General features: G+C 44.3%; 1 protein-coding gene and 1 long non-coding RNA gene across 4 annotated transcripts in view; one reads left to right on the plus strand and one right to left on the minus strand.

The window, feature by feature from the left end:
* LOC125181864 (ubiquitin-associated protein 1-like) overlaps positions 1–26958 on the plus strand; it is a 77617-nt gene that overhangs the window by 19366 nt on the left and 31293 nt on the right. For all 3 annotated transcript variants that reach the window (XM_066986941.1, XM_066986942.1, XM_066986943.1), the window contains exons 2-3: positions 22384–22424; positions 25061–25185. In XM_066986941.1, the coding sequence (XP_066843042.1) occupies positions 22391–22424; positions 25061–25185 (159 nt within the window). In that variant the 5' untranslated portion in view covers positions 22384–22390. The remainder of the gene's footprint in view (positions 1–22383; positions 22425–25060; positions 25186–26958) is intronic.
* On the minus strand, positions 12226–18887 carry LOC136788420 (uncharacterized). The gene is made up of 2 exons (XR_010827214.1): positions 18228–18887; positions 12226–15116 (listed from the first exon to the last, which is right to left on the minus strand). It is a non-coding gene; the product is annotated as an uncharacterized lncRNA (long non-coding RNA).

Raw genomic sequence — 26958 nt, forward strand, 5'->3', positions numbered from 1 at the left:
AACAAAGCTAATGCATGTCTGAAGACTCCTTTGGCATGTCAAATGAGCTGTTTCTGTTTAGTTATTCCTTGCTTTAAGTGTTTCAGGGTTTGTGCTCATTAGCAGTGCTTCTGAAGAAATGTCTAATAGGCTGGAAAAAAGTTTATACCACTGAGGAATACTGGAGATCATGTGTAACCAAACTGCAAACTTAAATGTGTTGGAAATAGTAACTTCAACAAAGTTTGGGCTAAATCCTGTTTCATGATAACAATCCAGAAGAATATCCTTAAGGCTTTTGTAGTAAAGTGGAAAACTGAATAGGAGAAATTTGATACAGAAAATTGTGGATCAGAGGTATTGGACCAAACAGAGATAACACAGTGATATTCTCGGAATAGCTGTGGGTTTGGGAATCAGGAAATACAAGTTCTGCTCTGGCTTTGTTGTTGGCTGAGCTGGGTGACTGTGGGCATACAGTTTCATCTTTGTCCCCTGTTCCTTACACCCGCAAAACTAGGATGAATTTTGCTCCTTGGTAAGTGCCTTGAAAACTGTTTTGAAGTGTCATGCATGAACTAGGTGGTGCTGATGGTTTAAGGGAGTTTTGGCAAAATGGCTTTCTGCTCAGGGTGAAAGTTGTGAATGAGAAATTTTTTAAAAAGTGTATTCAGTTTGTGGTGGTGTGAATGCCTCAGAGCCCTTTAGGCTTCGCCTGAAAGCAGCGTGTTTCTGGGATTATGGGTTCCTCTCCATTTCTCATTCCACCTGAGTATGAAATTCTTGTTCCGTCTTCATGTGCTCTTATCATTGGGAGGCTTGTAGTTGCACATCTGTCACTCCCAGTTTCTCATGAGTTTATGGATTTTGTTCTGTGTATTTATGACTGAAGGGTGAATGTGTGTTCACAGTGAGGTGCGGGCTTCCAGCCTACAGTAAGTGTTAAACTCATCTGTTCCTAGTGTCAGTCTGCAGTGCTGAGAGGGCAAATTGAATTATTGTCTTAGAGAGAAAGCAGACCTTTCCAGGTTGTTGTTTTTTAAGCGAGGGAATGTAAATCTTGCCTTAAGTCCAGTTGTTTCCATATTAGATGAGTGTCATGTGGATACAGGTTATTTTATGATGCTTAAGGATGTGCTGGGTATTTTTTCCTTAATGTAGCTGACTTCTGTGCAGCAGAGGGGGAGGGATTACACCTGTGGTATGGAAAGGCTTTCTGAAGCAACTTGTGAAGGTGAGTTTAGTGACTGGAGCATCACTGAAAAATGTCTGGGGTTTAGGTAGTTGCTCTGCTTTTTCTCAGAGGCTGAGGGCTGTTTGCATGTGTTTATGTCTTAGCTGTGAGCAAGCTCAGCTGTGGCAGTCGCACACATAGAGGGAACCTTGTTTAACAGATGTACTCACTCTTTGCCTCTTGCTCGTGGCTTCCTTTCCTGAGCTCTGTAGTCCATTGTTGGACTACAGGCTAAGCCTTATTGCCATTTAAGCAGCCCTAAATAGAGCGGCCTTTGCTGTTTGGGAACTCCAAATCAGGAGACTGCAAGGAAGAAGTTTCTGTTTCAGGACTGGAGCACGATGCCTTCAGGGAGCTTAGGCCAACGAAGTTTTCTAATACACAGCAAGCAGCCCTTTGACTTGTCATATTCTATTTTTGTGATAAATCAACTGCTATCGCTGAGGGCAAGCTCAGTTTGGCTGCGTAAAGCTAGATTTCTACTTCTCTATGCTAGACAAGCTCGCGAAAGACAACTTCCTGTGGTCTGTTCCCAGTTAATTCAGTTCCAGAAGTGTGGGCACCACCACTTTGCTGAGCCTGTTCTGGTGTCTGTTGCTGTTTTCATATGTCAAGAGTGTTTATTCTTGATATCAGGTGACAATACTTCTGTCCCTGTGGGTTTTTAAAGAGCAAGACTGAATGTTTGCTATAAATTTCAGTCTTCCCTGAAGTTAACAAGTTTTTTCAAGAAACAATTAAGGTGTAAGTGCTCACTTCAAAATTATTTCCTGTTTGGTATGCTCAGTTATGCACCTATTCCATTTTTTGTTGAAACTAGTGGAACTTCTTTAAAAGATGACTCTTTGGAGCAGAACTTAATTCAGTGTTGACTACTGATGATATTTCCCTTCTGGACCATTTTTTTAAACTGTCATTCAGCCCTATTTGGACATGAAGGATATGAATATGGATATGAAGACAGGTACCTATGGGCTAACGAGAAAATGAGCTGAGAGCTGAAGCTGTGCCAGTGACATGCTGATTTGGTAGAAGAAGTGACGAAAACCCAAAAAAGTCAAGTCACTGTGTAAAGAATGTCACATCTGTAGCACTGAAGATGGAGTTCACATTTCTCTCGTAAGCTTAGCTTGCTGGTGTCTAATAAGGTGTGTTTTGAAAATCAGGCAGGTTTGGGATGATGTCAGTTCTGTGCAGTCACTTGCAGAAGAGTGTTTTGGTAAGCATGCTCTTCCAGGTACCCCGTGACAAGATCTTAGGTGCTTCTGAAAGTTTCCTATTACTGAACTTCTGCACTTGTGCATTTTCAATTGCATGTTTGGTGAAAGAGAAACTTGTGTCCCAGTGGTGAGTACAGGTGTTTGTTCAAAAACAGACAGCACAGAACTTGGTGGCATCTTTGAATGGTGGCTTCTAAATTACAGGGAATTTGTGTCCTCAGGATGTGACACTTCTAGCTGAGAGAAGTGAGGGGTGTCAGGTGGATGGGAACGTTCATCAGTGTTACACATATCATGGGAGAGATCCTATAGGGAGTGGGAGAAGGCTTCTGGTGGCCTGACGTGTGTTGAAACTGCTCAGGCTGAGGGTGCAATCAGGATTTGAAGCAGCAACTCCCACACCAAATTCAAGGTTTTAGCAAGGGGGCAGGCAGAGTCATTCGTAGGTGGGGATGGTTCATTTAACAGACAGCATCTTCCCAACAAAACTCAGTATGGTACTGACAGAAAGCGAAGTGTGTGGTGCAGGTGGGTAGTGCATGTGACTCGAGCGTAAGGATTAAAATTGATAACTCTCTAGTAGCCTAACAGTGTTCCCATTATTCTTGTATAGCACAATACATGTGTATCTTGGTTCTGTTTGAATATATGAAATGGCAACTGCTGTTTGACCTGCTAGCAGATTGCAGGTTTTGGTTTTAAAGCTTTTGTCCAACTTGATTTCTTGCTGGATTTTTTTATCTGCTTTAAGTAATTCCATAAGAATTCATGTTTCACCAAATTAACCAGGACCATAACTAGCAATAAATTAAAGCTCAGAAGGAAAATGGTTTAACAAGGAAAAGGTAACAGTTATATAGCTTGCTTTGGAATAGATTTTTAAGTAGTCATTTAATTGCTGTAGTGGTAAAAATGTATTAAGTCCTAGTTTATGTTGATCAAAAGAACACAAATTACTTCTGCAGTGAAATAATTGGGCAGAATTCTTGTGTCAGTGTTGAGAGTAGGTCCTGGTATTGTCCACAGTGTTGAACTCTTTTTAGTTGATATAAGACCAACTACTTTATACCTCTCTTGATCAAAGAGCATAAGAAGAAAGCTTGAAACTGCACTTTTTTGATTAAAAATGGACTTCTGTTTAATGATAAAAGCTGCTTTGCTCTGTGGTGGTGGCAGCATGTTGGCAATGTTTGTCTAGCTCTCTTCATAACTGGGAAGAGTCTGCAGTATTAATAATACTCAAGTACTTCATAGTTGGCTTGTTGCATATTGAAATCTCATTGCTACAAGGACAGCAGTATTTTAATTAGCTTAAGTTGCTCTGGGTTCCAGACGTACATTTTAAACACGCAGGATGCTCCAGATTTTTTTTCCATGCATCTTTACCAAAGGAACAGAAAAAGTGAGGCATTTTGTTGAAGCTGGTAGCTTGCTTTCTAGTTACTCTTCTCAACTTGGACTGATTATATCAAAATATTTGCTTTCTTCTGAAGTGAGTTAGCTACAAAAGTTAATACCTGTACTTTGCTCTAGCTAGTACTGAGATTACTGTTAAGGATTTTGTTTGTTCGTAAGTGGTATCAAGTCTTGTGCTAACTAACCTGAAATTTCTAAATTAATTAGCTTTCAGGCTCTCAAAAGTGGTAGGTAGTTGCTGTCCAAAACTTGAGATACATCATAGAATCCCAGGATGGTTTGGGTTGGAAGGGACCCTAAAGCTCACCCAGTCCTACCCCCCTGCCATGGGCAGGGACACCTCCCACCAGCCCAGGCTGCCCAAAGCCCCATCCAGCCTGGCCTTGAGCACTGCCAGGGATGGGGCAGCCACAGCTTCTCTGGGCAGCCTGGGCCAGGGCCTCACCACCCTCTGAGTGAAGAACGTCTTCCTAATATCTAATCTAAATCTCCCCTCTTTTAGTTTAAAGACGTTCCCCTGTGTCCTATCACTCCACCCCCTGACAGAGTCCCTCCCCAGCTGTCCTGTAGCCCCCTTTAGGTACTGGCAGGCTGCTATAAGGTCTCCCTGGAGCCCTCTCTTCTCCAGGCTGAACACCTCCAGCTCTCCCTCAGCCTGTCTCCATAGCAGAGGTGCTTCAGCCCTCTGAGCATCCTCATGGCCTCCTTTGTATTTGCTCCAACAGCTCTGTTTCATTGTGCTGGGGCTCCAGAGCTGGGTGACTCCAGGTGGGGTCTCACGAGAGCAGAGCAGAGGGGGGCAATCCCTTCCCTCCCCTGCTGGCCACGCTGCTTCTGGTGCAGTCCGGGACATGGTTGGCTTTCTGGGCTGCAGGCACATACCTGCAAATGTTAGCCTTGGTTCTGTTGTGTCTTGAGGAGCGGAAGATGGCCCTGCTATTTCTAGTTTACTGCCTTTTTCCTGGTGATATTGCAGCCTCTCCAGGTTAGTGAAGCTGACCTTCTAAAGAACCAACAATAACAAAAATAACCCCTTTTTTTCTATGCTTTACTGTTTAGCTGATCTTCAAGTCAGAAGTAGGAGCTGTGCTCAGAAATTCACATCTGCTCTCGGCCTAGATAGAACCTGAACTGTCCCCTTACTGCCCGGGTTGGTAGTCAGGCCCGCCTGTTGTTTGCAGATGGCTTTCTCTTGTGGCAGACTCTTTGGGAAAGAGTCCATTTTAAAAAGGTCACCTCCTTGTTTGTGTAGTTAAATATGAACTTAGAATTGGTGCATTTCCCATACGCTTCTTTGGCAAGACACTCTGGCCAAAGGAAAAGCTTGTGCTGATCTGCTTCCACCACAGGGCTTGTACACAAGGGATTTTCAGTTTTCTTATGCTCTTGCTCATGAAACCTGCAATTTTAGAGACTTGTGGGGTTTATAAGCCTCAACTTGGCTGGAAACTTGTGTGACTGATAAGCAATTCAGTGATAGTAAAAACTAGTGCATCAGTGTACTGCATCTCCTCAGCCGTTGCAGGGTTTTCCCTTATTTCTAGGTGAAATTTAGGGCAGGTTGCTTTATGGCCAAGAAAGATCAGGATGTTAACAGAGGAGTAGGACTGTCTGTTATCAGGTAAGAGCATTAAATCCTTAACCGGTTCAAACAGTATGCACTTCTATTGAGTGGGGTGTGTTTAACGAGCCAAGTGGGGCACTCCATGAGGAGAGCCATGTAACTACAGCTGTCTGACATTAATGCAACGAATCCATATGGGGCAACAAATGGGAGCTGCAGTGTGTGGAAATCACACAATTGTCTTCCACTTTAACTTCCCATTGATTGCATGCTGAAGCAGAAGGTCTAATTGCACGCTCTGTCACATTAAACAAGTGCACAGCTTGAAGAATCAATTTCTCCTAATGTCTGTCCCTGCTAGGAAGATATCGTTCCACAGCTGTATGTGGAGCCCCTTAATGGATGTTACTGCCATCGCTAAAGAGCCTTGTCTGGTAATTCAGTGATGCAATGTGCAGATAGCCCTGCTCCTTGGGGGCTCTTTTCTCCCTGTCCTTCCCATTAATGGGAAATGTTTTTTGAAAGCACTACCCTATTGGTTCCTGTCCCTCTGCCCCTCAATCACTGCACTGAAAATAGCAAACGAAATTAATTTGATGTTATGGGCTGTCTTTCAAAACGTAGGTCTCTCTTCAGAGTGCTTGGTTGTTGAAATGTGGGGTGTGTACACAGCATAGCTGTCTCATCCCTGCCTCCCTACACCTCCTACTGCAGTCGTTGCAATCCCTGCTCTGCCTTTCGTTAGCTGCAGGATGGCCACTTGTATCCAACAAGATGAAGATGAGTCATTAGCTTTGTTTTAACTAGTGGCCATTGAAAATCAAACACCAGGATGGAGTTTGCATTTGCTTCAAGGAGGGTCTGGTTTGTGCTCATGATCTTAAAATAGAACAAGAACCATAATGTACCTGATCTCCTGTCTTCAAGTAGCACTTGGAGTAATCATAGAATATCCCGAGTTGGAAGGGACCCATAAGGATCATCGAGTCCAACTCCTGGCACCGCACAGGTCTACCCAAAAGTTTAGACCATGTGACTAAGTGCACAGTCCCATCGCTTCTTAAATTCAGACAGGCTTGGTGCAGTGACTACTTCCCTGGGGAGCCTGTTCCAGTGTGCGACCACCCTCTCGGTGAAGAACCTCGTCCTGATGTCCAGCCTAAACTTCCCCTGCCTCAGCTTAACCCCGTTCCCGCAGGTCCTGTCACTGGTGATAACGGAGAATAGGTCACCTGCCTCTCCACTCCCCCTCGCGAGGAAGCTGTAGACTGCGATGAGGTCTCCCCTCAGCCTCCTCTTCTCCAGGCTGAACAGGCCCAGTGACCTCAACCGCTCCTCATACGTCTTCCCCTCTAGGCCCTTCACCATCTTCGTCGCCCTCCTCTGGACACTCTCCAACAGTTTAACGTCCTTTTTGTACTGTGGTGCCCAGAACTGCACACAGTACTCGAGGTGAGGCCGCACCAGCGCAGAGGAGAGCGGGACAGTCACTTCCCTCGACTGACTAGCGATGCCGTGCTTGATGTACCCCAGGATACGGTTGGTCCTCCTGGCTGCCAGGGCACACTGCTGGCTCATATTCAGCTTGCTGTCAACCACAACCCCCAGATCCCTCTCTGCGGGGCTGCTCTCCAGCGTCTCGTCGCCCAGTCTGTATGTATAGCCAGGGTTGCCCCGTCCCAGGTGCAGGACCCGAGTAATTCACATTTTCGTTCCATTAAGACTAGTGAAAGTGATGCTTTTTTTTTTATTTAACTGTAGAGGATGTGGTTGCAATATGTCAAATCCAGTTTTACAGTGACTATCCAAAGAGCTGTCACTACCAGCTTGATGCCCTTGTACTTCATAAAAGGGGAGCACCTCTCTGCAGCTTGCTGGGATCGTTGGTTGCAGAGTTGTTAGGGGGCAAAGCAAAAGCATGTGCTGTGGATTTGGGGGTGATGTCATCTCTTTGGAGATTGTAATGCTTGAAAACTGGACCTGTTGTGTGCTGTGCTGAACTTCTGGGGTCAGGTTTTACTCTGATACCCAGATCTTGTTTTGTCCTGGCAACAGGCACTGCCTCCATCTGTATGTGCTGTGGACAGCTGTATAGAGAGTTCTGACGTTGGTCCTAGCCTTTCCCTTATGCTGAAATTAGTAGGTGCAGTACAACTTTTAAAATGTTGTCTAAAACCGGTGTCTTACGTAACATCGATATGCCAGTCACTTGAATCAAACTACTTTTTGCTTTCTCAGTGTAAAATCACTGCTGAGCTCATCAATGTGATCTATGCAGAATAAAAGTGATCTTTTTGATTTTTTGTTTTGTCTTTTTGTAGTTTTTCTTCTTCAAAAACTGACCGTGTCCTGATTGTGGTCAGATATGGCAAATGGTAGCGGGTGGATTGGCCTAACTTGGGTAATATCAATACCTCAGAGCAGTTGTGAAGATGGTTCAGGTGCACGTAACTTCAGAGGCTGAGCTTGTGTTTATTGGCTCTTAATACCAGGTCTGGGACTGACGTGATGCATGGAGCCTCTTGGTATCATCACCTCCAAATGTTCCAGGGCCAACTGTGCCTTTTCTTTCATCTTGTTCTTCAAAGCATCTCAGTGCTGTCCCTTCAAGTCTGTTCAGCTCGGCACCATCTCTTTGTGCTGGTTGCTTTTGTCATCAGTTTTGTGTTGGCACTTCTTTGCTTCTGCATCTTTTTCTCTCTTATTTCCCCTTCTGTCCCTCAGTCTCTGGGCTCTACTACACTGTCTCTCTCTGGCTGCATGGCTTTAAGACTGTTGTCTCAGGGTAATTAAGTAAAAGGTGGGCTTTTCCTGTCCTCTCTGTATGTTCATACTAGGCTGTTGATGTTAAAATTACTTAGAACTTTCAGGCACCTGTAGCCCTGATCCCCTTTCCAAAGGGTTAGCCAGAACCAAGAATTAGGGGATGGGGCTAAGGAGGTCTATGATTATAGAAGAAAGCTTGGAGGTGGCTGTAAGAAGACCTAGAAATATGGAACCAACTTGTTTCACTAGCCCAGGAAGGGTGCTGAAAAACTCTACCTACAGTAGAGTAGGCTTTCTGTCAGTTTAAAATGCACAGTGAAGCGTCAAACCACAAATGCCCTTTAGCATCTTGTTCTGGTGTCTGGAAATCCAAGGGCTGCAGGCAAAAGTCCTTAGCTGGTTTGGAGGATGGCTTTGGGAGCAAACCCTTCAAATCTCCAAAAGATCAGCCCTAAAGGTGAGCAAGCCCTTACTGTCTACTGTAACAGCTTTGACCAAGCCTGAATAGCTTATCAAATCTCATTACTCAGAAGACACTGGTTTAATTAAGCCCCCTTTAGAAAGGAGGTGACGAAATGTGGCTGGCAGCCTGTGCCAGCATTCCTGCGTTCAGCGCTCCACAACGCTGTTTGCTGATGTTGCAGGCTCAGGGAATGGTCTCTTGCTAAGTGTTTGCTCACGGTGCATTAGGAAGAGCTAGTGAGATTTAAAAGATTTTTAAGATTTTTAAGATTTAAACTGGAATGCTACTTGAATCTAAAGTGTGACTATCTCTGTGAATAGCGCAGTTTCATGATAGATTGCTGTAGCTTAAAAATAAGGTGTTGCATGTGGCAGAGGAATTGTTTTTCCTCCTGCATTTCAAAACTAATGCCAGGTCCTTGGCCTCCTCTTGGATCTTACTACAGGGTTGGCAACAAAAGAAAAATACTTAGTGCTTATGTGGGTATTTTTGCATCCAGGGCACATCCAAGGCTTTATGTGGCCCCAGCCTGATATGACTGTGAAAATCCCTGGATGCTAGAGATACACATCTTTGGTTCTGGGGGACTTGTACATGCTGCTGTTCATGTCCCTGGAGTGAACTGATAACATCGCGCTAACCCGGTGTTCAGTTAGCTAAGATCAGTGTGTGGGAAACTTAGTATGTCCTTGCAGCAGCCTGCTGAAGAGGGGATATCAATTATCACTTTAAAAATGATCCCTTTGGATTTTCCTTTCGTTATTCCTTATGTGAGAAACACTCCGTAGCCAATAACACCTCACAAGCATCAACCATGACAGATTGTGGTACATAACCCTCTGTCACATTCACCCATATTTTTACGGGGTATCCCGTCTTACTATTATCTGGTCATGCCTTTTCCAAGTTGCCGATTGACCAAGGCTTTCTCTGAGGCCTACAAACACTAGAAACAAAATTAATAGTCGATTTTTCCCTGTCGTTATTTTTAAACCTCAGGTTTCCAAATAATTATCAATACAAAGAATAAGATGTACACTACTACTACAACAAACCCCCCTTGGGAGCACTTCAATTCACGATAGGTCTGTCCTTTCTCTCAATCACAAGTCACACTCATTAGTTACCTGTGAAAATAAAAGGTTAGTTTACAATTGCAAGCTCTTATCCCGCTCAGAGTCAACTATGAGATTTTTTTCTCTTCAATTTCAGCTTCCAACAAGTCTTCTGTAGGAACAGCTTCCCAGGTACTAGGGTCGACGGATGCCTTCACTCGAGTATAGTGAGTCCAACCTTTTTCCGCAGTTCCTATGGCTGTTTCAGTGGTTAGTAGTACTTGGAAGTGTCCTTCCCATTCAGGCTGCAGTTGATCCTTTCCAGGTCTGAATCAGGACCCAATTTCCCACGGGTCCTGAGAGATGACAAAGAGGACAACCCCAGAATACAGTTCTTAAGAAAACTCTCTTGTTTCGAATTGTGGTATCTCATCCCTTCTGCCCAGATAGGGCAATCTGAACAGCATCTCCTATGGTGAAATTCCCATATCCTTTCTTGGTGCTGTCTGAACCTGTAGGAGTGCTAAAGGTAAGCGTTTTACCCAAGGAAGTTGGGTTTCTAACACTAATTTAGTTAATTGCTTCTTTAATGTCTGGTTCATTCACTCCACCTCCCCAGAAGAGGAGGGGTGCCAGGGGGTGTAAAAATCCCACTCAGTCTCTAAGGCCTGCATTAACCCTTGCAGTACTTGTGAAGGGAAATGACTTCCTTGGTCTGAATCAATGTTTTCAGCTATCCCATATCTAGGGACTGTTTGCTCCAGTGATACCTTAGCCACCGTGTTTGCAGTGGCAGATACCGAGGGGAAAGCTTACACCCATCCAGTCATGTGGTCAATTAGGACGAACAAGTACTTAAATCTCCCTCCTTTAGGTAACTCAGTAAAGTCTACCTGTATACTTGGGAAAGGTCGAATCCCTGGCTCCCGTCCCCCTCTAGGCGAGTTACAAATGACCTTTTTATTTGCCTTTTGACATATGGTACATCCTCTGCATATTTGCTTCACTAAAGTGTATATTCCTACACAGACATACTGTCTTAGCACAACATCACACATTGCTTGCACCTCCCAATGACTCTCTTGATGTAAAACATCATATTTGCCTCATTGGTGCTTTATTCAGCATTTCTCTCCCATCAGGGAGTATCCATTTCCCCTCAGGCTTCGTGGCTCCCGATTCCTTAAAGAAATCTCTCTTAAAAACTTTTTAGTTCTTTCTTAGTTTTCAACAATTCCCTGAATCCTCTCTGGATTTATTCTCCGTTTTCCCTCAGACATTAGATGCCTTAAATACCCGACTTCTCTTTCTACGTATTGTAATTTATTTTTCAACACTCCCAAGCCCTGCTTTCCCAGAAAGTTGAATAGCTTGTTAGTGGCTTCCTTCACAACTGTTTTCTCCTGTCCTGACAATAAAAGATCATCCACATATTGTAACAGTAACACGTCCTCGGGGGGTTGGAATTGCTCCAAAATCTGTTCTAGAACTTGCCCAAATAAATCGGTGGCCCTGTAAACCCCTGAGGTAAAACTGTCCATCTGTATTGTTGCTTCCGCCCCATTTCAGAGTCTTTCCACTCAAAGGCAAATATATCTTTGCTCTCAGGGCCTGAGAGCACTCCATTAATACCACTGTTATTCCAGTCTAACAATTTACTATTTGAATGCCCAATTTCATCATCAAATCCCTTCCCAACAAGTTAGTCCCTGCCTTGGGTACATACAATAATTGCCCAGAGATCATTTTATCCCCTAGTCTCAGCTTGGTATCCCCCAAAGGTGGCACTGTTATCCCAGCCCCTTCTACCCCCATCACATTTAGGGTTTCATTAGTTAATTTAATCCCTGATACTTTACAGGCCAGTAATGACCTAGCTGCCCCAGTGTATTGGGTTTGATGGCAAGGTTTGGGGGGGAGGGGGGCTGCAGTGGCAGCCCCCCACGAGGAGAATCCAGAAACCTCCCCGTGGCAGATAAGGGACAATTTCATCCGGCCCCAGAGGGGCCCACCGCTGCCCAGAGCCAAGCCATGAGCAACACAGTCCGTGCCTCTGTGAGAGCACATCCATGAAAACAAACAAACAAACAAAAACCTGCTGCTCAACAGCAGCTGGGAGAGCGAGGAGTGAGAAACCTCCCCGCAGACACCAAAGTCAGCACAGAAGGAGGGGGTGGAGGCGCTCCAGGCGCCGGAGCCGAAGCCCCCTGCGGCCTGTGGAGAGGCCCCTGGTGGAGCAGGCTGCCCCCCCTGCCCCCCCCCTTCCCGATACTTGGGAACCTGACCAAACACCACAGCAAATATACCAAGCACTTCCCCGTGCAAGGACTACCGCAAACCAAATTTCCCTGGTGTACTGCCAAGCACTTCCCCGTGCAAGGACTACCGCACACCAAATTTCCCTGGTGTACTGCCAAGCACTTCCCTGTGCAAGGGCTTACCATACACCAAATTTCCCGAGACTCTTCCTTTCTCTCCCTTATCTCACACTTCGTCTGTCTCCGGCTGTTATAAGCGAGACCACGCAATTTTCTGGTCGAAGATAATTTATTAATTAAGTAAGCAGGCACAAGCAAAATAGCGCTGGGCGGCTGGGGAGTCTCCGCTCCACCACAGCACGCAACTTTCCCTTTTCAGTGTCGCCGTTTTATAGCATCCAAGTTTCGGCTTGTCAGGACTTGTTGGACCTTCTGAAGCTGCGCAGTTCGTTGTTGGGGGTCGTTGTTTTTCTTTCGATGATCATGCGTTGTGCTCGTGTTCAAGGGGGAGGGTAGTGAAGCGGCAAACAGTATTTCACAGAGTCTTTGTTTTACCAAGGACGTTTATCCAACACCCCCTCCCCACTATCTACTTGCTTAGTCTTCCCCCTTAACAAGGTCGTAAATTGCAAAACCTTATCTTCTCAGCAGATTCTCTGAATTCCTTTTAAAGACAATGAACAAACACCCACTAATTTATCACAATCCCTCCTTTTTCTTTTTCTAACATATTTTGTTCATTGATGAATTTTTGAAGCACTTGTTTGCTGAATATTAAAGTTTCTGCGTCATCCTCCTCCTGTTCAAGAGATTCATATTTCGCACGCACAAGCATAAGGTGAGCTGCCTCTAATCGGTTTTTTACAATCGCGATTACTCGATTGAATATACATGGTCCAAAAGTCAATGCTAATATAAATAACAGTAAAGGTCCTGCTATGGTTGATAGCAAGGTAGTTAGCCAAGGCGAGTAATTAAACCAGGATTCGTACCAGTTTTGGTGGGCTTCATTCTCCCTTTTTCGTTTTTCTAGCCCTTCTCTCAATTTAGTCATTGTGTCCCTTACCACTCCAGTATGATCAGCATATACACAACACTCCTCTCGTAGGGCTGCACACAATCCTCCTTGTTGTAGAAAAATCAGATCTAATCCCCTATGATTTTGTAGTACTACTTCAGATAAGGATCGCACAGATTTCTCGAAAGCTGATATAGATTGCTCGATATGGGCCAAATCCTCATCTACAGCAATGCGTAGAGAGGTAAATTCTTGGCTTTGTTTTACCAGAGAGGTAATTCCAGTTCCGGCTCCTGCAGCCCCCAGAATCATCAGAGTGGCTAAAGTAACAGCCGTAATAGGCTCTCTCTTCCTTAAGTGGTTTTTTGCCATAGCATGTTGGATGTACATATACTCCTCAGAATGGTAAAGAATCCTAGGTATAATTACTACCTGTACACAGAAATCATGAGACGAGTTGAACAATTTCAAAGATAAGCATGGAGTTACCCCCAGAGACGAACATACCCATCTGGTGTTATCTGCTGGTATTAACCATTTTTCTTTGTCTAATTGTGTAACATTTTCTGTAATATTGCATAGATGGAACTTCTCACCAGGGACCGTGCCTACGCACCTGCCATTCCCAGTTACTTCCGTTAACGTTATTCCTACATCCCTTCCCCAATTGCATTGTGGGGGATCGGTTTCGTTTGAACGGGTGGTTTCTCCCAGATCCCGCAATGGTGTCGTAATATGAGGGCCTTATATCAAGACATAACCAGCAAGGTCTAGGCACGTCTGGATTTGTTTGATTCAACAACTGATAACTAGCATTCATGATTCTCCATGTGTTATTCCCGGTCACCCCTTCATTTCTAATCCCGTACTCCGGGTTTACTGATTTATTAGCAACCTCCAGTGGTTTAGGGCTATTAGGAGTGTCCTGGTTCCAGTTAGGACAGAGTTAATTTTCCTCCTAGTAGCTGGTAGGGTGCTATGTTTTGGATTAGGATGAGAAGAGCGCTGATAACATGCTGATGTTTTAATTGTTGCAGAGCAGTGCTTACACCAGGCCAAGGACTTTTCAGCTTCTCGCTCTGTCCTGCCAGCGAGCAGGCTGGGGGTGCAGCAGGAGCTGGGAGGGGACAGACCCAGGACAGCTGACCCAAACTGGCCAAAGGGGTATTCCATACCATCTGACGTCATGCTAAACAATATATAGGGGTGGCTGGCCGGGGTGGGGGGCCGGCTGCTCGGGGATAGGCTGGGCATCGGTCAGCGGGTGGTGAGCAATTGCATTGTGCATCACTTGTTTCATACACATTATTATTAATACTATTATCATTATCATTATCACTATTATTATTATTATTGTTATTATTATTTTCCTGTCTTAATAAACTGTCTTTATCTCAACTCACCGGCTTCACTTTCCCGTTTCTCTCCCCCATCCCAGAGAGGGAGGGGGGAGGGTGAGCGAACGGCTGTGTGGTGTTTAGCTGCCAGCCGGGTTAAACCACAACAAGGAGTTAGCATTCTAAAAGCTTGTGTAGGCTGAATCCTCAAAACACTCCCCGACAGTTTCTGATTTGGTCCCATCCGTTGGGGACTCTTTGTCTCTTCCTTCTTTATATAGATGATGCCTCCCCTATCAGTCCCCCAGCAGTAGTTATCTGCTGAACAACATGGTGATCTTCCCATCTAATCAGGCTCCATTTAAAAGGTTTGTGAGGGTGCACAGACCCAGGAACAGTGTAAACAATCGTACCCATTACTATGTATCGCAAAAAAAAAAATAAAAAAATGGCTAGGGCCCATTTTCCAGAGTTCTTTACCTGGCCACGTAATTCCCCACCGTTTCACTCTCTGCCTCGCTTGTCAGTTCGGTTGCAGCGAACTACAAGGTGCAGGTTCTTCTCGGCAGCAGCAGTGTTCTTCAGGGGAGTTTCTCAGGTAACCGCGACCTTTTTCTGATCAAACAGGGTCCCCTCTCCTCCTTTTTTTACGATACATAGACAGTTAAACCATACTTATCGAGTTCGTTTCAACGTAAGCTTTAAGTCATCAGGGCCTGTGACCGCTTCCCATTTGCTTTTCTGGATCGGTCCTTTCACGCGACTGGCATGCGTCCACCCCTTCTCAGCCGTCCGGATAGCTGTCTCTGTGGTAAGTAAAACAACATAGGGGCCTTCCCACCGTGGTGTTAAAGACGTTTCTTTCCATGTCTTAATTAGAACCCTATCTCCAGGTTGTATCCTATGGATTGCTATATCTAGCCACCAAGCCTTTCGCTTGCAACTCCCTCCGTCGGTTCATAAGCTGTATTAAATAAGGTTTTAATTGGATATCCTGTACCTGGGGGTGATCAGATGGCATCTCTAAATCATAAGGCATACCATACAGCCTTTCAAAAGGTGAGATTCCGACATCGGCTCGGGGCTATGTCCGGATATTCAATAGTGCAAGCGGTAAACATTTCACCCAGGAGGTTTTTGTCTCTATCATAAGCTTTGTTAGTTGCTTTTTAATTTCACCATTCATTCGTTCTACCTTTCCCGAACTCTGAGGATGCCAGGGAGTGTGATATTCCCATTTAATTCCCAGAGCCTTCATCGTGTCTCGGGATACCTTTGACACAAAGTGTGGGCCTTGATCAGAGTCAGTTGCTTCTATTATCCCGTATCTGGGTATGATGCTTTCTAATAATATCTTTACCACGGTTTGAGCTGTGGCCCTTGCCGTAGGGAATGCTTCAACAAAGTTTGTGAGGTGGTCTACAATAACTAACCAGTTAGTTGAGAAGATAAGAAGATAAGGTTGCTGAGAAGATAAGGTTGGAAGTTCAGTAAAATCTAATTGAATCTTTCCAAAAGGTCGATGTGCCAATTCTCGTCCTCCCGGGACCCTTTTTCTCATATGTTGAGCATTTACCCTCCGACAAGTTATACAATTATTTATGATCCTCTTTGCTATATTATAAATCCCTATACACATATAATTTGTGGCAAATTGATCCACCAATGCCTGGGTTCCCCAGTGCATCTGTTCATGAAATCTCCGTAGCACCCTCATAGCTACTGATTTTGGTAACACTTCCCGTCCATCGGGCAGTACCCATTTCCCTTTATCGTTTTTTTTTTTTTTTCGAACCCCCATTTGTGTCATCTTGTCTTCTTCTGTAATAGTGAAACAGAGTAAGGGGAGGGGAATGGGTCCATTCGACCACAGGGAGTTAGCCGGCCCGCACTTGTAGCAGTTTTTTATAAGGCGGGCTTTCTTCCTCAGAACAATTGCATTCAATCCCATCAACTCCCCATTCACTCCAGCAATCATAACATGGAAATTCCTTTAAGTCTTTCCCACAGTATTAAGTATTAAGTATTAAATTAAGCATTATTATATATTATTTATATATTATATTATTAATTATTATATTAATTATTATATATTAAGTATTAAGTATAAGTATTAAGTATTTCCCACAGTCTGGGCAATCTTCCCTTGTTCTTATAATTCTTATACTCATTAATGCTGCCCTTTTTGCCTCCTGATCTGCTAGATTATTACCCCTAACCTGAGGGGTGAGGCCTTTTTGATGCCCTTTTATATGTACTACGGCAATTTCTTTGGGCTCTCTGATAGCTTGTAAAACCTGGGTAATCAATTCCTGATGTATTAAACCCTTTCCTTGTGAATTGATGAGCCCCCTTTCTTCCCATATTTTACCAAATGTATGTACTACCCCATAAGCATATTTTGAATCTGTATATATTGTACCGCTTTTATTTTTCAACAATTTTAGGGCCCGCAATATGGCATATAGCTCGCAAGCTCGGGCAGACCAGCTAGGGCTCAAAGGTCCAGATTCCACTATCCCAAATGTTTTCCCGTTTACTAACGCGTATCCTGATTTTCGCTTTCCCTCGACTACTCTCGAGGAACCATCCACATATATCTGTTCACCGATGGGTAATTCCACCTCCTCTAGATCAGGTCTCAATTTCGTTTGCTCTTCTATATTTCGGAGGCAATCATGTCCTAAGGAGTCATTTGGTTCCCCATAAAGAAATTGAGCAGGGTTCTGTAGGGAGGTTGTTTCTAATGTTAATTTTGGAGAGGAAATCAAAATTCCTTCATATTTTAATAATGTGGCGTCAGTGATCCATTTCTCTGCCTTCTGTTGCAGTACCCCGCATATATTGTGTAGAGATATTACTTTGATTTCCCCCGCAAAAGTGATCTTCTGTGCTTCTTCCACTAACAAGGCAGCAGCTACCACTACCTGCAAACAGTTTGGCCAACCCCCGGCTAACCGGATCCAATAATTTAGACAAATAGGCCACAGGTTTTTTACTCCCTGCCCATTCTTGGGCCAGCACTCCGTATGCCGTGCCTGCTGCGCTGTTCACAAAAAAAACCCAAAACGGCCTCCTTAACACTGGGGGGCGTACTAGTTCCTCCTTTAACTTGTTCAGTCGTTCCTCATCTTCTTTTGTCCATTTGAGTAATCCATCCTTATTCAGCTTGTTATATAAAAATTTAACCTTTCCACTGTAATCTTCTATCCATTGTCTACAGTATCCGGTCAACCCTAACAGTTGCCGTACCTGCCTTTTAGTTCGAGGGGACGCTAAAACCAATATTCCACTGATTCTGCCCGGGTCTAACTTCTTAGTCCCCTTACTTAACTGGTGACCCAGGTACTTTATCTTTTGCTCCACAATTTGTAATTTTGCCCCTCCTTTTTCTTTTAAAGGGTACAGATTAACTCGATTCTCTGAGCCAATCCAAAGGCTCACATATTCGCTCTCCTCTAAACAAAAAGGTTCCTTTGCATTTACATGAATGTTTAAGGCTTGGCAAACCCAGTCTTCAAACGACCCAAATATGGGCCAATAATTTGCCTACCTCCCCAAACTTCAACACAATAATGAATCATTTTTACTTTATCCTTTCCCCGCCCAAAAGGGGAATCACTCCAATTCTTAATCATTAACCCCAGCGGACTATCTGGGGGAATAGGGGGCAACCTAGCACTAGGCATTACCCCACCCATGGGACCAGAAGGCTTACTCTTCTTCTGTCCCATCTTCCGGAGTGCCTTCACACACACACAGAGCCGCTTCCCCCTGGTCGTGGCCCAGTCCCTCACGGGATGTGGGAACCGCACTACTGAGGGGTCCGCACTCACTTCGTCCGCAATTGGACGTCTCACACAGACGCACTCCGGGATCACCAACCCCAACCGAACGGATCACCGGCCTATACTTACCCACCCCGTGGGTCTTCGTTCGGTCTTCGTGCACAAAGATTGCTTGGGGTTACCGGTTTTATTTGCTTGTGCCTAATTTTGAGTTCGTCGGTGAAGGGCTCGAGTGAGGCTTTCCGTTCCAGGGGCCGCCGAAATCGGCGGGGCGCCTCCCCTAGAGGGATTCCCAGTCAATCCACCTTCATCCGAGTCACGGCACCAAATTTGTTATAAGCTATAAGCGAGACCACGCAATTTTCTGGTCGAAGATAATTTATTAATTAAGTAAGCAAGTACAAGCAAAACAGCGCTGGGCGGCTGGGGAGTCTCCGCTCCACCACAGCACGCAACTTTCCCTTTTCAGTGTCGCCGTTTTATAGCATCCAAGTTTCGGCTTGTCAGGACTTGTTGGACCTTCTGAAGCTGCGCAGTTCGTTGTTGGGGGTCGTTGTTTTTCTTTCGATGATCATGCGTTGTGCTCGTGTTCAAGGGGGAGGGTAGTGAAGCGGGAAACAGTATTTCACAGAGTCTTTGTTTTACCAAGGATGTTTATCCAACACCCCCTCCCCACTATCTACTTGCTTAGTCTTCCCCCTTAACAAGGTCGTAAATTGCAAAACCTTATCTTCTCAGCAGATTCTCTGAATTCCTTTTAAAGACAATGAACAAACACCCGCTAATTTATCACACGGCCGCGCCCCTCGCGGAGCTACGGAACCGCGGATCAGGACTCCACACTCGCTTCGTACAAAAGTACGTCTCAATCACACATCACACAGAGTCTCACCCGACCCCCAAGGCAATACTTCATATTTCTTACCTTGGTCTGTGCACAGAGTTACCGGATCAATTCTTAAACCCGGAGTGCCTACCTTCTTCCCTTCCCCACTACTTCACGGATCCTGCCTCTTTAATCAGTCTCGGGCCCTCTGTCAGCTCTCCGCAGAACCGCCACCGCCGATGCACAGGACCCTGAAATCAGCGGGGCATGCCTTCCTGCTGCTGCGGCGGTGGGGCTCCCCGGTAGGTGACTGGATCCCGGACGAGCCCCCAAATTGTGAGAAACGCTCCGTAGCCAATAACTTAGGCTCAGGCGAGGATCTCAGTGAAGTAGTAATTTATTCGCGATTGCAATGGCGGGCGCCCCACAAGCAGGAGAGCGCACCTACTGGTTCCAAAACACAGTTTATGTACTCTTTGATGACAGGACCCTCCCCTGTTTCCCCACTGAGTGGGTAATCCAGGTTCACAACCTATCTGATGCTTCACAGACAATGCCTGGCCTTCAGTTGCCGGCCTGTTAAATTTCAAATTTCTTTTGACTTTTTTACTGTTTGAAGTGGTAATGTTTCTTCACTTCTCTGACTTGACACCGTGACTTTCACCTAATTGTTCTAAGGAGTCTGGTTGTCTGCATTTTACAAGGTCGCCTGCTAAGTTTTCTTATCACTGCAAGCATATCTCAATACCCCATTCCTTACCTTTAAACAATGTAACTCTGCAATAACAAAATTTTAATCCCACACTTATACTGGTACAGTCTGGAGTAAGTTACTTCTCATAAATGAGGTAGGCAATATAAACTGTATTGCCCTCAGATAACTGAGTGAGGAAGCTACTTTTCTGTGCATCACAAGTTTTAAAATCCTTAAGGAGAGGAGCACTTGGCTTTCAGTCTGAGGTAGTAGCTAGAATAAAGCAGAGTTGAGAGAAATGCAAGGAAGTGCACAGAGACCCTGCCCCAGTTCATCGTGGACAAGTGGCCGCAGCACATGCTTGCAGTATGTGAAAACTGTGTGACTTCACAGGTGGCCTGGCTGTCTCAATAACAGCAGATCAAGTTGACATCTTAATTGCTACTCCCACAGAGATCTAGCAAAGCAGCAGCTTGTCTGACCCTGTGATCCGGGCCCAAAAGGTGCAGCTGGCTTCATGCTCTGCAGTGTGATCTCCTCCTCTGTGGTGCTGTGACCAGTAAAGCCCTTTCAACTCCAGTAGTTCACGTACAACTGTACTGTCTGGTCTTGTGGCTTTGCCCTCAGCCTTCCTGAATGCCCTCTGAGAGGCAAATTCAACACTGTTCCGTCTCCTTCCCTCTTTGAAGGCTCCATATATTGTTTCCTTCTGAGAAGCAGCTGTTGGCTGGTGCCAAAGCCAGCTCAGTGGCCGAGAGGAGCGCTTTGGGGCATACGTCCAATGCCGAGAGAGAGAGAGGGTGAGACATGCAGCGAGGAACCTGACAAACACCAAGCAGAGTGATGTGCAGCTCTTCTGTGTAAGGTGTGTGGCAACAAAAATGTTTTTGCACAGAGTTACATTGTTTAGAGGGAAGGAATGTGGTATTGATATGCTTGCAGTGATAAGAAAGCTTAACATATGACCTTGTAAAATGCAGACAACCAGACTCCTTAGAGCAATTAGGCGAAAATCACAGTGTTGAGTCAGATAAGGGAAGAAACATTACCACCTCAAACAGTAAAAAAGTCAAAAGAAATTTGAAAAATAACAGGCTGGCAACTGAAAGCCATGTATTATCTGTGAAGCATCGGATAGGTTGTGAACCTGGATTACCCAGTCAATGGGGAAACAGGGGAGGGTCCCGGTCATCAAGCAATAAAGTATATAAACCGTACTGTGTGACTAGTAGGTGCGCTTGTAGGACACCCGCCATTGCAATTGCGAATAAAAATGCTACTTCACTGAGATCCTCGCCTGAGCCTATGTTATTGGCTACAGAGCGTTTCTCACAGGTGTGTCCAAAGTTGCCCAGCATGACTCACTTCCCCACAGCCTAGTGCCTGCTTGCTTTGCCTCAGGAAGTTGGGCTGCATCTGGGTAAATCTTGCAGCTTTGGCTGTGTTAATTCCCATTAGCCATTGGTGTTGATTGAGCTATTGATTCTGATGTAATGGTGAAAACGACCTTTGCCCAGCAAAAGGTAGTTTCCAAAAGTACTTGAAACTCTCTTCCTGATCCCCACCATGTCAGCTGCTGCCAGGAAGGACAGCGAAGCTGTCTATGTAGTCCTAGGCTCTGGACACCCTTCCTTGAAGGTAACATTTGCCTCTGGAATTCACAGTGGAAACACCGAGGCTGAAGAATAAGACCTCATTTGGGGAGTGATGGGTTTGAAAGTTAGATTGGCTCCAAATTGTGCTTTGAGCACTGACTGCTGCTGGTGGGTGTGTAGCAGATAATTTCATGAGTGTGAAGATAGACTGCCCTGCCCAACAGGCAATCAGCTGGAGGGCTCCAGAAACAAAGGGCAACTCTGAGTCTTTGTTATGCATAACGTCAAAGGGGGGCTTACAGATGGAGTTATTCAGGGAAATAGGCTGTGGTGTTCTAAGGAAGATCTTGTGATGCTCTTGTACCTGCTTTAGCTGCTAGACTAGGTTATTGAGTGCGCCACAAGCATCCTGTAGTGGGGTTTTAGCTGATCAATCAACAAATATTCTCCAGCTCGCTCTAGTTTCAAAACAGCTCTCTTCTCAGGATAGCCCTGAGAAGGCCCTCTGTGTTAAGAGCTGCCTGAATAATCATGCATTTAACATCTTAGCCATGTAGGATTTGCATTGACTTCTCAAATTAAACAAACAAACAAACAAAAAAACACACACACACACACAAAGAAGCTGTTGATTAAATTCTGTGGTTGCTGGATGAAGGCTCTGGTTAGCATTGTTTCCTTGTGCATATCCGAAAACTTGAGGTCTTCCTACCAGTTACTGTGTACCGGCATTGTGTATTGTTATCAGTGTACTACCCAGCACATCTAGACAAGTGCCATGCTGGCTGTGCATACCCAATATCATAGTATCCCTTTTTAGAGCAACAGGGATTAAACTGAAGAGGATCAGTGTGGTATTTCCAGTGGGAAGGGCTATTAATGCCAGAGGAGGCAGGATGTGCTCAGTGGGGCTGGGAAGGAGCAGTCTTGGAGTGCTGTGATCTACAGCATGGCTTTCCTAATCAACCTGGTTGCTTCTTGGCTATTTGGATTGTCAGACTCTGAGCAAAGTTATTTATTCACTTGGTCAATTCTTGGCGCTATAAAATACATTTTGCTGTCTAACATAGCAAGTGTCAGCAGCGTGTCCCATACTGCAGAGATAAGACTGTAGGCTTATGCAATGCTATATGTATTAAGTTGCTAAATCAATTTTAAAATGTTTTTCAGGTTCTAAATGGCTTCTAAGAAGTTGGGGTCTGATTCTCATGGTAAGTGGAATTTGGTATCCTTGTCCTATCAGTAGGATGAATCTTACTGTTGCTGCTGACTAATGTCCTGGCCATCGAGACTAATCTGTTCAGCCCCTGACTGGCTTTTTTGTTAGGAACAAAGTGCCTTGGCTTCCTTCTTGCATATCTGCTTGCTAACGCTGTGCCTGTTCTCTGGTTAAACTGAAGTTCAGCCTATGACTATCCCCCATCATCCCTGCCCCTCTCTTATGAGAGAGTGGCTGAGGTGGAGCTCAGCCGCCCACCTGAGTAAAACCACCACGTTACCATCGAAACAGTGGCTTGGATGTTACTTTGTATATGTTGGTTTTGCTTTTTGTATTGAATTTACTGTTAGAAGACAAATCGAGTCTTTATCTATTTGAGTATTCAGGTAGTAAGGTCATCTATTTAAAAAAAAAAAAGAAAGTGAAGGATTCTTTACTTTCTGGGTCAGTTTTCAAGTTTTCCTAGACTAGTACTGTTGTGATTGGGCTGAATGCTATGAGCATCAGTGTTTTGCTTCAGAAACACTTTTTTTTTCTATTAACTGTCCTAAAACAGTTGGTGTCTCTTAGCACATGCTTGATGTTTTTGTAGCAGGATTGTATTCAAGAGAAGCATTGTATTAGAAATAGAATAGCATTGTATTAGAAAATTAACATACTGGAAAGAACCAAGAAAGTTTTTATTCCTTAGTCTAGGTGCTGAGGTTAAACTGACAGCCATCAGTTCAGCTCATCTAGTCTGGGTGCACTTAGGTTTTTTACTGTCCCAAAACAAGGGATGTTGCTCTGTAAATACCACAGAGTGTGTTCTATGGCTAGTGTGTATTTCAGGCAAACAAGAAGGCTGTGGAAGAGGAGGTGTCTCCCACTTACTGTGTCAATAGGTCTAATAAGACAAGTATTTGCATACTGAGCAATTTGGGCTGTGAGATTGGTGCAAAGAGGTAATTGTGCTTGGCTTGTGTGCTTGGATCATCCCAGTTAGAGCTGGACTTGTAGCAGTGGGACTAACCAGGGCATGGTAGCAGCAGGCAAGCTTGACTCTGAGCCTTTAGGAGGAGATAAGGCTGTCTCTGACCTGGCTGTGATGTAAGTGTAAGCACAAAGGCTGCCACAATTGCTACTTCTGCATAAACACGCACTGTTGTATCCAAGTTCTCACACTGCCAGCTCAAATACTGTTTGGGTGTCGTGGTGTTGGTGGCCAGCGAGGTGCAGTTTGAGTGCTGTACTGTGTACTGCTTCTCAGTAAGGACCAGTGAAAATACTATTATATTCTGCCTGGAGCGCTCTTTTGTTTTGGTAGTATGGGTGCCATGTAGGTTGTTCAGCCTGAGGGTGTCAGGGCTAGAGGAAATGCCCTCTGTGTCCCAACAGGGCTCTGGGACCAGCCAATGCAGTTTATAGCACAAGAGGTCAACTGATGACAGCACATAAACATTTGATTCCAAATTAACAGGATATTCCTGTTCTCAAAAGCTGCTTGTCCTCTTGGAGCTTGTGGCTGCCTTGTTGTAGATGAGTCAACAGTGAAGGAGCACAAATAGTACTTAAACTGTCATCCAAGTATGAAAATGGGTCACATAAAAATGGCAAGTCACAGCTCACTGAGCAAGAGGTTAGTCACCAAACATCTTACATTGCCACTAATGTCTTGTTGGATCTGTAGCATTCGGAGCAAAGTTACAAATGATAACAAAAATTTGGAGTGTTTGTCTAGTAATATACAGTCAAAAACCTTGTATGTAATTCCAGAAGGTTAGACCAGTTAATCTAGAAACTGACTACAATTTATGTTATGGGTTTTCTCGCACTTCTTCACAGCAGCTCATGGAAAAAAAAAACTTTAGTCTGGCTTCTTGGAGGAGCTTGAGTTGTTGGTGATTCTGCCTAGTGAGTTTGCAGGGTGCTTGAAAAGTTTTTGTCCTAAAACACTATAAATACTACACGTAAGTGACAGATGTAAAGCACAGATGGAGGACCATGGAATAAGTCTGTGGCCTCCCACTGGAGTGATCACAAATCAGACTGGATCCAGTTAGATTGCCTTGTTTGGAAAGTCAGAATTGCTACACTGAATGTTCTTGAGCTATTTCACCGTGTTTTGTTTAAAGCAGATCTCCTGGACTTGGGGCTACTTTGTCCTTGTGACCCCTTCTGTCCAAATGTTACTTTCCACTTGTATGTCAAACCTTTTTTTTTTCTTAGCTGCTCTACAGCTGGGTCATTTTAAAACTTGCTTTGAATATAACAAAAACTGATGGCTCCTTCTATAGAGGCATAACAGAACGCAACATTCAGGAGAGCTTCAATTTCTGGTTGTGTAGGCATAGTGTTGTCATGAGGGAAGCTAAGATGCTGGAATATTAACTTCAAAATCTGCTCAGCGATTGGAGTGTTGTAAAATATAGTTATGGACTAGAATATTCTTTTAAAAAGAACAAAACTGAAGCAATGAAGTCCAGGCATATTCAGTGTGTTTCTTATCACGCAACTTCCTTTGTATTGAGTCACATTGTGTGGTTGGGGTAGCAGAGAAAGAGTAGCTGCCAAATACAGAAACATGAGACTTAACTGAATGCATCAAATTTGTATGGTTTTTGATACAATTTCTTCTTGTGATCTTAGGGCCTTTCAGTTATCTCGATGACGTCCCATTTAAGATAGGAGACAAATTTAAAACCCCTTCGAAGGTTGGATTACCCATTGGTTTCTGCCTGCCTGATTCTTCTCAGCTTGTCAGAGAAGCCCAGGTAAGGATGGTTTGTGCACTTCTGCTCTTTCCTCTGTGACCCTAGGTCTTCAACGTGCGATGCTGTGAACTATATTTTTTATATATATATATCTTCACTGTGCTATACTGTTATTTCATAGTCTGCTAGAATGTAGAGGAAGATAATATTGTAAGCCATGCAAAAAGTTTGTACTACTTGTCACTATAAAAAGTCTGATGGCATTTATTTTAGTGTATCTACTCCAAAAAACCCACAGTGTTTTTGTGTAACAGGTAAGGGTTTAAATGCTACCCTGACATTGCTAAACTAAGTTGTAAACTAAGTTGCTAAACTAAGAGGAAAGATGGTAATAATTGAAACACCCATGCTATGGCATACCCTCAAACAGGGTTCTACAAGTATGACCATATTCTGTGCTATCTCTGTTTTCCAGCCAAGCTGGGGTTCAAATACAGTACGCCTGGTTGGATTGCAACGCCTCGAATAAAATGATGTGATCATGTAGGCTATGCCTTGCACAGAACTACTTGGCTTTTATACAGTTCTGGTGGGAGCTATTCAAAGTAGTAACAGTGCATTGAGGCTAAATTGACCAAAGCCATGTACTTAGTATTTCATGTGTCTAAACGTGTGTTTGTATGTATACAGCTATGATAGCTCTGCTCAGATGGCAAAGTGTGGAATGAATAGTGCCAGTGAGTTGTGTTTCAAAATCACCTTGCTGATAAATTATATGTCCCATCTCTTAGAGCTAAAGGAAGGGAAAACTACTTAGTATAGAGTTGAGATAGGTCTCCAGGTTCTCTCTGGAGCCTGCTATGGGATGGATAGCACAGTGTGAGTCCCAGAAAAGCCCAGCAGAGGCGTAGCAAACCTTCCTGACTTGTTGCTCTTCAGAGCTAGGATGTCTTATTACCCGTTTGGTTATGTGACATCATCCTGGCAAGCAGGCTGTAATTCTTGTGAGTCACAGGTAGGTTACACCCTGGACTTAGCTTTGTAGGCTGTGTTCTCTGAATGTTTTGTCATGATATGGAGGGCGCTAAGGGCATCTGGTCTCTGTAAGATATTAAAGCTTCACATGTATTTAGTGTGTTCAGAATTTTGTCCTCTCAATCAGGCTACCACAGTGGCCTGTGCGCTGGTAGTGAGTAGCTTATCTAAATGTCTTATGTGCTAACCCAACCCTGAAGGAGCTGATGTCAAATGAGAAAAGCTTGTGGGATCCAGTCATGCCAAGAACAGTGGCAAAATCTGCTACTACAGGAAGTTGTTGTCAGAGTAGCCAGCACATCCCCTTTGGCTGATGAGTCCTTAGCACAGGTATGAGAATGCTGATACCTCTCCAACCAGTGGGTCTAAAACTAGTGTCAGGTCCCTTAGGAATCTTTTAGGGGGAACTGATAAATACCTTATTGCTCTTTGGATGCAAAAATTACTCTTCTGTAGTATTGAATGCCTTGTTCAGTGGTGCCAGATCTGGGTGTGACTGTCCATCATGTGTGACATCGCTGTCACTGACACTTCAGGCTTCCACTGACTGCATCTATTTTCTTGTTGGAAGAGGGGGAGAGAGTTGTGAAACTGATCTTGTGATCATCAGTAGCTCTAAACAAAACTAAATGTAGGATGGACACAAAATATGAGATTCTGATCCAGACTATAGCCAGATTTTGCTGCAAGAGGTAAAATGAACTACTGCTGGTGTCTCCTAGTTTTGCCATTCTGTAGGTTATAAGAGATGCTGGGGAAAAATTGTCTGTCTGTGATGAATCATGTAGTTCTTGCTCT

Source organism: Anser cygnoides, chromosome 36 (genome assembly GCF_040182565.1).
Source record: "Anser cygnoides isolate HZ-2024a breed goose chromosome 36, Taihu_goose_T2T_genome, whole genome shotgun sequence".
NCBI classification, from domain to species: Eukaryota; Metazoa; Chordata; class Aves; order Anseriformes; family Anatidae; genus Anser; species Anser cygnoides.